The sequence below is a fragment of the Rhinoraja longicauda genome, chromosome 36 (assembly GCF_053455715.1).
Source record: "Rhinoraja longicauda isolate Sanriku21f chromosome 36, sRhiLon1.1, whole genome shotgun sequence".
In the NCBI taxonomy this organism is placed as follows: domain Eukaryota; kingdom Metazoa; phylum Chordata; class Chondrichthyes; order Rajiformes; family Arhynchobatidae; genus Rhinoraja; species Rhinoraja longicauda.
The window spans coordinates 9,506,856-9,519,386 of NC_135988.1; the positions used below are offsets into that span (position 1 = coordinate 9,506,856).

Genomic DNA, 12,531 nt, shown 5'->3' on the forward strand with positions numbered 1-12,531 from the left:
GCGAGAATCCTAAATGGTATTTATATTTTAATTAAGTACCTGATTGACTGACGAAAAAACAGACATCATCTCTAAAGACGGGAGTGTTTCGGTCCAGGAAGTCGCTGGCAAGCTCAACCATGACAGGCAGTTCTGTAAGTTCTTCCAGCACCTGTCGAGTCTTAAAACCCACAGAAAAACAAAGTACACACTCAGGTTTCGGTCGTAAATTAATACTTCCTGCTATGTTCCGGGAGCTGAATCAGGCAAAGTGCAATTCTAAGAACTTAGACAAACAAACCCAGAGCTCTGCGCAATTCCCTTAGCTCTCAATCAGTCTATATGAGCAGAGCACAAAAAAAAACAGAACTCGCCTATAAATTCTCATTGTTTTGCAATTTCCTTAAAAAAAAATACTGATTAAGGGTGACTTAATCAGAACTTTTTAATATTATGTAAGGGTCCGACAGTGTAGATATGAAGAATATGCATTTTCACGACACAGAATCAGAGTCACACATCACAAAGCAGGTCGTCTGGGCCAATGATTCCAAGCCAATTATCAACCACCCATTTGTGTAATCCTACATTATTTATTTTTTAAATTTAATCCCACTTTTTATTCTACCCATATTACCATCAACTCTCCAGATTCTACCACTCACTCACTCACATACTTGGGACAATTTACAGCGGCCAATTAACTTACCAACACCACACATCTTTGGGATGTGGGAGGAAACAGAAGGCTAGCCATGTGGATGAGAAAGAGGGATAACAGAGAACTAGTGCAAATGGGTGATCGATTGTCGGTGTGGACTCGGTGGATCGAAGGGCCTGTTTCCATGCTGTATCTTTCAATCAATCAGCATTCAAAAGCTGATCATCCAGTCCTGTTTGTATCATTTGCAATTTGTATAAATTGCTGATATAAAAGTGGCAGATTCATAAAAGCAAAGTAAATGTCATGTCCTCCAGGATCTGATGAGTTGCTGTACAAACATAAAATTAATTGGTGATTTTTATTGGTCTAAGAGCACATCATTATTTTGTGATGATATATTATTCCCATCACTAGGGTCATTGGCTATTGGGGATTTATGGTTCCTGCTGCGTGTCATACAGTTATTACTGTGTTCTAATGAGAGCAGATTTTTGAGGTGCAAAACGGGGTGTTTAGGAATGGACCCGAGATATTGAGCCCAAGATTTGTGAGGTGTTAGACATCCAACAAGTTTGCAGACATCATTTCCAGTAGACAATGCCACTGTAATAAACTAAGTAAATGATCAAGATTTACAATGCAAGGCATATCCAAGCTTTGTACAGCACTTTACAGATAGGTCTGGATTGGATACTCAAAAAACAATCCCTCAAAAAATCTGCTCTCATTAGAACACAGCAGGAACTGTAAATCTCCATTAGCCAATGACCCTGTTGTTGGGAATAGTAAATCATCACAAAATAATGATGTGCTGTCAGACCAATAAAAATCACCAATTAATTTTATGTTTGTACAGCAACTCATCAGATCCTGGACATATTTACTTTGCTTTTATGAATCAGCCACTTTTATATCAGCAATTTATACAATTTGCAAATAATACAAACAGGACTGGATGATCAGCTTTTGAATGCTGATTGATTGAAAGATACAGCATGGAAACAGGCCCTTGGATCCACCGAGTCCACGCCGACAATCGGTCACCCATTCGCACTGGTTCTATGTTATCCCTCTTTCTCATCCACTCCCTACACCTTAGGGGCAAATTTGCAACAGCCAATCAACCTGCGATTACACACATCTTTGGGATGAGGGAGCAAACCGGAGGTAATCTACGCGGACACACGCAAACTCCACACAAAGAACACCCGAGATCAGGAACGAAACCCAGGTCTCTGGCGCTGTGAGGCAGCAGCTCTACCAGCTGCACCACCCAACACTAATAATTTTGAATGCAATACATTTGCATTTCAAGTATTACCTTAGTAAGCCGGTAGAATAATAAATTCATGCCTCATCTGGCAAAGAATTCATCAATGTTGCACTGGGGTGCCTACTCAAATGTGAGGTGGGGAGCTACAGGCAACAGCTTACTGACTCAGCACAACCACAAGGTCAAACTGACCCATCATGGTTCTACTTAGAAATGAATAATGCAAGAGCATTTTCAGTTACCAACCCTCTTGAAGGCCATAAGCCGATGTTGTTTAATTGAGTCAAGCTTAAAGAGAGATTGCTTTTCAGTCAACCATACCAGGGAAGCACAACTGTTTGTTTCCAGGCATGCTTTTGTCAGCCTGTGTGTACTCAAAAGGTTGGAATAGCTCGAAGCAGGTAGGTGTTGGCCTGGACCCGATCAGATTAGATTTTAATGGATGTGCAGCGTTCTTTCAGAATTATAATTTCTGGTACATATTTTCCTCCGATGTTGCCATGAATAGGGACGGAACTGCTGAGCACAGCACAGATGCGTGACCAAGCAAAATCCAAGCCCAGGCACAAAATATGCCTTAAGGAGCAGGAAATCTTAGCAATGAGCAAAAAAAAGGGCTGACACCAGCAGGGTGCTCACCGCCACCATAGTTGTTAACAATTTCCACTTGGGCAAAACCTCTTATTCAGATTACCGCAGAGGACTGAATTGTCAGGTTGGAGAGAATTCATCCCTCCCGCCAATGGTGAAATCCTTTTAAAAGAGGCAGCCATTTGGAACGGTGTTGGCAAAGATGTCGCTGAACAAGAACCAAAGTCCAATAGGTGAATCGGAGGTGAGCATGAAGCTCAATCTGGAACATGTTAAGAGAAGTTGATGCTTCACGAACTCAAATGAATTATTTGATGAGTTACCAAAATTAGTCAATCTGGGCAGCACGTTCGACATGGATCTTGGCAAAGGCGGAACAAGCTACGTCAAAGGCAGGTTTGTCAAAAGAAACTAAGAGCCATTGGGATTTAAAGAGAGTAGAAAATTGGACACCAAGTTAGCTCAGGGGTAAAGAATGTAATGGCCGATAGGTGGTTTGGTGACTGCTAAACTATTACAGACACTTTCATGTTGTTCAGTATTTATCTCCATTTATTTTGTAATAGATGAAAGTGATTTCCATCAAAAAGAAAATGGCATGATAGCAATCAAAACTGTGAAGTAAAGCATTCAGGACAGATGGCAAACCAAGAGAACATAAAATAAATGTGAGGAGATTGAGTGATAAGGATCAACAGAGGGGTCTGAAGGTTTGCATTACGTCAACAAAGTGGTTAAAAAGGCCCACGGGATAGAGGGGCACAGAGCTGGGATATCGTGCTATTATATACAACACTAGTTGGGACACAGTTCAAGTGCTGTATACAGTTATAGTCACTGCATTTCAGAAATGCGTAATTGCACTGGAAGGGGTGTAGAAGAGATTTATAGAGATGTTGAACAATTGTAGCTGTGAGAAAGGATTGGATAAGTCACGGTTGTTTTCTTTGCATCATAGGCCAAGGGGAGACTTAATTCATTTGGATAGATTTATGAGGGACTTGGATACAGGAAATGCATTTCTCTTCCAGGGCAGGACAGTGGCACATCGGTAGAGCTGATCCTGACTATGGGTGCTGTTTGTACGTAGTTTTTATGTTCTCCCTGTGACTGCGTGGGTTTCCTCCCACACTCCAAAACGTACAGATCTGTAGGTTAATTGGCTTTGGTAAAATTGTAATTTGTCCCTAGAATGTAGGATAGTGTTAGTGTATCGCTGGTTGGCGCAGACTCGGTAGGCCGAAGGTTTCTGCATTGTATCTCTTAAGTCTAAAAACTCTTTGAAATGGTGTAAGCTGCAGAAGAAGTGGAGGAGGCCAAGCTGCATCGGAATCTGCAACTGGCTCACTGAAAGCATGGTAAAGACAGAAAAGCTCATCACTCTTAAAGAGTACCTGGATGTGTACCAAGAGCCATGATGTGCTTGCTCTGGATGAGCCGTTGAAGTTGGGATTTGGCTGAGCACAAATTTTGTGGGCCAAATGGCCTTTTTGTATCAGCATACATTTTCTACGATTTTATGCAGTGAAGAGCATCATTAGTATTGGATAAGACTTAAAAGATCTAAGAAGGAATTTGCTTTGATTAGAGCGCAGACCAACAGTCTTGCAAAAAGAGAAAATGATTGGTATGCAGGAATTTTACGCAACATAAATTTGATTTGGAAAGCTTATTTTAATTAGTCATTGTAGAGAATAATCAGACCTCGCGGAATTCATTTTCAAGATGAAAGACAAATAAAATAAAAGCATATTAATGTTAAATGCAATATTACTTTTTAAAAATTGCATTCCCCATTATGTAGTTTACTTTGGATTGATTCTGAAGTTTGGTAACATATCATTTGGTAACATACCATTTATAAAACTGCACCTTCTTTCTCAAACTCTGTTGGGGAGAACCAAACCCATTGCAGAAAAACCGCAGAAACACTAATGGTCTTGCTCCTCAGCAATGCACATGCTGATTTAATTGCCCGTGCAACCATTATTGCTTTATATGCTGCAATCTGTAGCAATCAAACATTTAATTGTCTGTAAACTAAACCTAAACCATTAACACCAAATTGCTTTGGTGTCTTGGTGTCAAGTCATGGTATCATGGCTTCTAACAATGAGGAGTGCAAACTATAATTTAAACTCATGTATCACAAAGATATACCTACAGCAACACCAGCGTGGAAACTCGTCCCACAGGCAATGAGAATCAAGCGCCGACATCGCAGAATCTCCTTGATATGATCTTGTAAGCCGCCAAGTATTACTGTGAAAGGACAGATAGTCATTCATCACTCACTTTTAAATGAACATCAGGTACCACAACAAAAATAAATGTTGTTGATCAATAATATAAACAAGTCACTTGGGCCATAGTGTTTGTTCCTTCTTGTTGAACACACCAGCCAGATATGTAATTTGATCTTGTTGATGATAGAACATTACAAATATTCATCAATGGAGCAAAGAATACTTCTCCACGATGCATTTTACATTTACACACCAGCATTTCAAATGACTATTCTCTACTAATCTGAGTGAAATCAATATTCTGGATTCATATCTGACTCCAGGTCTGGACCCACCCAAATACAAGAGGCAATTTAAATGTTTTAAATACGCTTACTTGAACGCTTTTCTGTTGTGTTGCAGTGTTTTAAAGGTTGTTAAAACAATTACAAACATGATATAACTTTTAAAAAGGCGCAAAGTGCTGGGATGACTCTGTGGGTCATGCAGCAACTCTGGGAAACGTGAAATGGTGTCATTTTGGGTCAGTATCCTTCTTCAAACTGATCCTGACCAGAATTATGTTGTCCAGAAATGATGTCTGACCCCTTCAGTTACCCGTACACTTTGTGCCTTTCTTTGTAAACCAGCGTCTACAGTTTTTTGTTTCTACGAATTAACTGGATTAACATTCTGGAAGGTCAACAGTTAAGTCAAACAATATTAACTGTGAAGAATGTTCTGATGCACAACTATATTAAAAAAATACAGGCTGTGAAAATCAGAATACTAGTGTTATGTTTGAAAGAGAGAGAACATATATATTAAATACACCAACAATGTGTTCATTAAAAATGGGACTGTTTTTAAGGGCAGAACGATTAAGAGGCAGAGAGAACAAAGGAGCGATTGAAACACCAAAAAGGACAGTTGCATTGAAGGAAAGAACATTTGTAACAAGTGCAAGGAACCTAGACAAGTCAGAATGCAAGAAAGCAAACAAGCTACAGTTCAAGCAGCATTATTGAAATGGTATAAAATAGCCCAGGAGGCTACTAGTCGTTGTGTAATAATATTGAAATAGTAAAAGCAAAGAGAAGCACAGAATCAGTGAGAGAGCAAGCACAACCAGATGACAAAACCTCGTAGTCAACAGGACACAAGATGATGAAAAAATATCACACCAGAGTAGTATGGATGAGAAACTCTGGACATCATACTGTGACTGTCATCTATATTAAGAATTTCATTTTTGTGCCACATGTAAATTAATAAATATGGAATGCTTATAAATAATATGCCTGTGCCATGATTGATTTATCAGTCACAAGCAAGTCTCGAGATAATTAAATTTGAATCTTGAAAGTAAGAACAGCTATAATTAGTGAGTTGAAATTGAGTAAAACCGAAAGATTCTAGGTTCTTTTTTAGTCTCTGAAACAACATCAAACAGGGATAGCGAAGAGTATGAAATAACTAATCTTCCCTTATTACCTGTATACTCATCAAAGTTGATTCTTCCTCTCATTGTGTTCAGAACGGACTCAGGCTGTTCAAAGATTTCCTTCTGCATAAATGAGCCGAAATTGCCTGCAAGTTAAATCAGAGAGAAGGTGAGACACAAATTATGATGTGACATCGTTAATGTACTTAGAGGGGTTGTGTGATGTATTGATTTATATCGTGCCGACATCAACAGCTCCTGGAGAGTAATACCAATACAGAGAACCCAGCTTCGATATGAAAGGAGAATAGCGATTTTTGCACTGGGCGAATTGGAATTTTTAAATTCAATATTATTTACCTTAAATAAAAGACACATAGTGCTGGAGTAACCCAGAGGGTCGTGCAGCATCTCCGAAGAACATGGATAGATGATGTTTCAGGTCGGGACATTTCTTCAGGCATTATTTTAACATAATATGTGTGGCATGTGATATGGGTTTTCAAAGCAAATTGCCACTGGTCGTAAAAATGCTTTGGTTACAAAAATTTGGCTTCTATTAATTCAGTTACTCCTGATGAACAATGGGGTGTTTTATTTTAATCCCCCCCCCCCCCCTTCATAGTATTTTATCCCCAGTAAACAGGACATAATTTTTTTGAACAATGCTTTTGTATATCTTTCCACATCTTAAAGATATGCTGAAGATCGACAAAAAATGCTGGAGTAACTTAGCGGGACAGGCAGCATGACTGGAGAGAAGGAATGGGTGACGTTTCAGGTTGAGACCCTTCTTCAGACTGCAGACGGGAGGGACGGGCAAGGAAGAAAATGGGAGCGCAGCAAGAAAAAGCAGATGGGTTTGACAAACATATTTCGGCTATGTCCTATTTTGGAGTGGGACATGATCTTATCCCCACCCTCACCTCAAACATTCTACCCAGGTTTTCCATGTCAATCACCTGGAAGGAAAATAATGTTTAAAAAATATTTTTAACAAAACCTGGAGCTTGCTTTACCCCCTTTAAAATGCTTCAATGCCCTTGCATCACCAGAGCAAGATTTTGTCCTGTCTTTCTCCTGACAACCCTACCCATCAATTCTCACCTTGCCACCCCATCCCATTCGATCTTTCCTCATCCCCTTGAATCCAGACTGAGGGAAAAGCCCATAGAGCTTCACTCAAGCATTCCTTTCCATTCAGCGATTCCGCTGTGCCTCAAGGTCTCAGTGCACCTGAAGCCTGCCCGCCAAGGATTGGGCAGATAACTACATGCTGTGTGGTAATTCACCAGTGAGTGGAAGCTGCTCGGCAATCGCAGAGCGACTCTGTCAATCCAGCCAACCATGATCAGAGCCTTCTACACCTGCCAGCTTGCAAGGTAAATGGCTTGCCCCAAATAAATGTAATAGGAAAAGATATATTGAGTCTAAGCACTGGTCGGATTGAATGCTCTAGATTTGTGCAATTCAACATTCAACGTAATTTACACACAGATAACAGAATTAAGATTAAGAGGGTCTAGTGAGTGCTTTGGTTCTTAGTAAAGGAATTATTTTTTGAAATTAACTCCCGAAAATGCAAGTTGGCAACCAGCCCAACTTTACCTTTCATGATCTGTTGCAGCTCCAGCTGCAGGGTCTGGATGGCTCGAGCTGGGTGGTCCCCTGCTCTGCGATTGATCCTGTGAATGGAGAGTTTTCCATCCACTACAGCTGCCACGTCGTCATCCTCCAGGAAGATCACTCGGTTGGTGTGTTCAATCACAGCGCTGTTGGACACAAGCATGAGACATGACAACAAACGACACTACAAATATCAGTCGAATCTTACGATCTCAGTAGGCGATGCACTTTGTCCAGAGCTTTGTGTTCCTCTCCAGGCACCGTCAGATTTTAATCAAACTCATAGCAGCCCATCTTGCTCACGCCATTCTGAAGAAGAGCTACTGAGATCAACTCAATTCCAACTCTCCATCCATGGCCTTGTGGATTAGGGCACATCAAGGACTCATTCGGGAGCCTTTTATACATAACCAAGGTTTTGTCCTCCACTAGCCTTTGAAATAGTGAGCTTCCGAGCTGTCCCACTCTTTGGGAATATATATTTTCTCAATTTTCAATGTATAAATTATTAACTAAATTATGCACTTCAGCCTCTTCCATTGAAAACAATCCCAGCCTTTACTCATGATGAAAGCTCCAGCAATTATAAATCTTTCTAAAACTCTCCAGCATGATGGCATCGTTCCTGTAATGTGGTTGACCAGATTTGGGGGGCAGGTTGGGGATAGACAATCACAATTGTCTCAGTCATTTTGATCCATTGGACATATCTGAATCACAGAATTGCATACTAATTCAGTTTAGTTTAATTTATTGTCATGTGTACCAAGGCACAGAAAAAAACTTTTTTATTGCATGCCATCCAGTCAGTAAAGTCCGATTAAAGATAGTCCGAGTATCTCCAAAGAGGTAGATAGTAGATCGGGACTGCTCACTAGTTGGTGATAGGATGGTTCAGATGCCAGATAATGGCTGGGAACTGTCCCTGAATGTGGAGGTGTGTATTTTCAAACTTTTGTACCTCTTGCCTAATGGGAGAGGGTAGAAGGGGGAGTGAGACGTCCTTGATTATGTTGGCAGCCGAGGCAGCGCGGTTTAGATGGAATCAATGGTGGGGTCACTAAGAACCAACATTGTACATCATATGATACACAATGCAAGAGCTCGAGATCTGATCTAATAGATATAACAACTGAGTTACCTGGCATCTGATGCAAAATAGTACTCAACAGCTTTTTCCTCCACTGGAAACAGGCAGGTGGTGCTGTCTGCACGAGGTAGGCTGCAGCTATTCTTATCCTTGGCTGTAGGATGCAGAATACCCTTGTCAATGCGTGTGTACAGAATAAATGATCAAAGCCTGCCATCTTACAGGAAACAAGATCCATGCAACAATCCCCTGAAACATTTTAATGTAGATTCACAATTTTTCATGTAAAGAGTTAGAGCCAAAATAAAAATTTGGGATTTAAAAAAATCAAGAAACTGCAGACGCTTGGAAAGTTTCAAATAGAAACAGAAAATGTTAGAAATATTTAGCAGGACAGGCAGCATCAACGTTTCAGGTCAATGTTATTTCAACGGAACAGGGAAAGTTGATAGTTCACTGGAACAGGAAAAGTGAAAACAATTGTGAATAAGATGCAGAGAGACAAATGGGCGCTGCACTCGGGTGGGGACAGCAGAAAAGTGGTCTGCCGCTGTGAGCTATCAACTAACGAAAGCAGAAAACAAGCTGACCTCACTAGTTGAAGCAATAAAGAACCACTTCATTAGAGCCTTCAGAAATTATTGTATCACCCGAGGTCTGGTCTTTTGGATGGTGATGCAGTACATAGTTGGAGAAGTAATATCGCAGGACTTCACTATATTTTTGACACAGGTTAGATTCCGGTCCACTGTAAGGTATGAACTAATTACATCTGACTCAGAAACATGTGTACCAAGTTGAGAGAATCACCTTTTTTTGACCTACCTCTTAACACCTAACTTCAAAAGATACAAAGTCCCTGTTTAGATGGATGATGGTACAATAGCAAGATCATGAAAAGTACAGCTATTTAAGAATAGCAAATCCTCCTGTCTTTGTCCATATTTTTCTCTCAATCAAAATGAATATTTCTCAGGATTGTAGGCATGCCATACAGTTTGCAAAATTTGTAAAGATGATAAAAGCAGTTTTAACAGACTATATTGAATCAGGAGAGATGTCAAGTTCTCAACTTGAAGCACCAAGGAATATCTTCCTCATGTTTGGCCAAGTGGAAAAATAATTTTAATAAACAAACACTTAGATGATGCACAGGTCTTATAAAAAAAAAAGTCAAGTGCATGTACCATTCATTGCTTATATTGATTTTCCATGGTACCCATTACAGGTACAGAGAGAAACTGGTCATCAGAGTAAATATCACAACAGAATGGGGCTCAAAGGAAAATACCACTCTCTCCAAGTATTTCAACCATAACAAGACTGCCCCAAAGTGCGATAAGAACAAAAAAAGACATGCAAAATTCTGTGCACCAAAGACGCACCTGATACTTCATTCCTAATTGTTTATCAACGGAGGTTGGTGCTGCTTTCCACCACATAAACTACACTGAAGTACCACAGAAAAAAACTCGCACAAAACAATGCTTTTACAATTAGGCTCATGCAAGGATTATACATACAGATCACAGTTCTATTTAGTGGTTCAACACGCAAGTTTGATTAACAATTGTAAATCGATAACTTTAGACGGAAATATAAAAAGTAGCCTCTACTTACAGGGCAGCGATATCAATTACTGAATGTTTCGGAACATGCAATTCCAATTGTTTACTTTCCTGGAGCTTGAAGTCTCAGCATAAACCATGCTGAACTATGTTGTGTAACATTTAACTATTGTGTGCTAAGGAACTTAATCATCCAGTGAAGCGAAAAGCAAATGCCAGGAATCCGAAGTAAATGCAGAAATTACTGGAAACACTCCGGTAATATCAGGACAGCTTGATTTGTGCAGTGTTTCCACCACCTTCTTTGTTTTACCATTTACTGCATAGTTTCATCTTAAAAGACATACAGGAAAGCAATCACCAATCCACCCATTTAGGGCACCATAATGTGTGGGACACATGGCTTCCCAGGTGTTTGTAATTGCTCAGGTGTGTTTAAATGCCTCCTTAATGCAGGTATAAGAGAGCTCTCAGCACCTAGTCTTTCCTCCAGTCTTTCCATCACCTTTGGAAACTTTTACAAAATTGACTTAAGGTCGTCTGTAAAAATAGAACCTATTAGTTTCCTGGGATTATTCTGTACAGGGAGGAAATGACTCAAGCCAGTTACATGGAACAAGTTAAAGCTAGTGAGAGACCAAGAAAATTGAACAACTTTGAATAACATAAATATAAAGTGAGAAGGAGATCTCACTAGACCGTTGCAGTTTTGTTGAAGGGATGATTCGACAGGACCTCATAATAAAAATACATGCAGAACAAGATGACGAACAGAAACAAAGAACTGCAGATGCTGGTCTACACAAGAAGACACAGAGTGCTGACTCACTTATTTCTCCCCTCCCCTTCCACTTACATTCCTTCCTCTAGCTTCACAATACACAACTCTTGAATACTTTTGCCTCACACCCTATGTTTTTTTTAAATCTCTGGTTTCGGTCCAACCACCCTCCTCACCTGTGTCGGCCCATTACCTGCCAGGATTTGTCCTGCCCCATCTCTAATCCAGCTTTCTTCCCCACCCTCTTCCCAGTGTGAAGAAGTGCCCCGACCCAAAACGTCACCTAACCATGTTCTCCTGATATGCTGCTTGAGTTGCTGAGCCACTCAGCACTCTGTGTCTTCTCCAGAACGAGGTGATGGAAGTTTCTTACCTGAACGGTACAGCACAGGGATGTGGTCGGTTGAAAGTCTATGCTCACTCCGCACCCCTATCAGTAGAGGCCCCCCACGCCTGGAGAAAGGAAACAAATTAGCATTATTGTCTTATTCAAAAATATTAAGAAAATTAAACTTACCAACCTAATCATTTAACCCTCAAGCCTGCTGACATTCATGGCTGATATTTGAAGCTAATCCTTGCGCAACAAGTTTTTGATGCAAGTAAAACAATCTGTGGCAAGGCAACAGTGTGGATTGGAGGATAGCAAATGTTATCCCACTTTTTAAGAAAGGAGGGAGAGAGAAAACGGGTAATTATAGACCAGTTAGTCTGACATCAGTGGTGGGGAAGATGCTGGAGTCAATTATAAAAGACAAAATTGCTGAGCATTTGGATAGCAGTAACAGGATCATTCCGAGTCAGCATGGATTTACGAAGGGGAAATCATGCTTGACAAATCTACTGGAATTTTTTGAGGATGTAACTAGGAAAATTGACAGGGGAGAGTCAGTGGATATGGTGTACCTCGACTTTCAGAAAGCCTTCGACAAGGTCCCACATAGGTGATTAGTGGGCAAAATTAGAGCACATGGTATTGGGGGTAGGGTACTGACATGGATAGAAAATTGGTTGACACAGAAAGCAAAGAGTGGGGATAAATGGGTCCCTTTCGGAATGGCAGGCAGTGACCAGTGGGGTACCGCAAGGTTCGGTGCTGGGACCCCAGCTATTTACGATATACATTAATGACTTAGATGAAGGGATTAAAAGTACCATTAGCAAATTTGCAGATGATACTAAGCTGGGGGGTAGTGTGAATTGTGAGGAAGATGCAATAAGGCTGCAGGGTGACTTGGACAGGTTGTGTGAGTGGGCGGATACATGGCAGATGCAGTTTAATGTAGATAA

General features: G+C 40.4%; 1 protein-coding gene across 1 annotated transcript in view; it reads right to left on the reverse strand.

The window, feature by feature from the left end:
- gfpt1 (glutamine--fructose-6-phosphate transaminase 1) overlaps nucleotides 1-12,531 on the reverse strand; it is a 70,505-nt gene that overhangs the window by 25,049 nt on the left and 32,925 nt on the right. The window contains exons 8-13 of the mRNA XM_078429115.1: nucleotides 11,615-11,694; nucleotides 8,944-9,046; nucleotides 7,785-7,948; nucleotides 6,227-6,322; nucleotides 4,672-4,769; nucleotides 40-160 (exon numbers count right to left, since the gene is read on the reverse strand). Of these exons, the coding sequence (XP_078285241.1) occupies nucleotides 40-160; nucleotides 4,672-4,769; nucleotides 6,227-6,322; nucleotides 7,785-7,948; nucleotides 8,944-9,046; nucleotides 11,615-11,694 (662 nt within the window). The remainder of the gene's footprint in view (nucleotides 1-39; nucleotides 161-4,671; nucleotides 4,770-6,226; nucleotides 6,323-7,784; nucleotides 7,949-8,943; nucleotides 9,047-11,614; nucleotides 11,695-12,531) is intronic.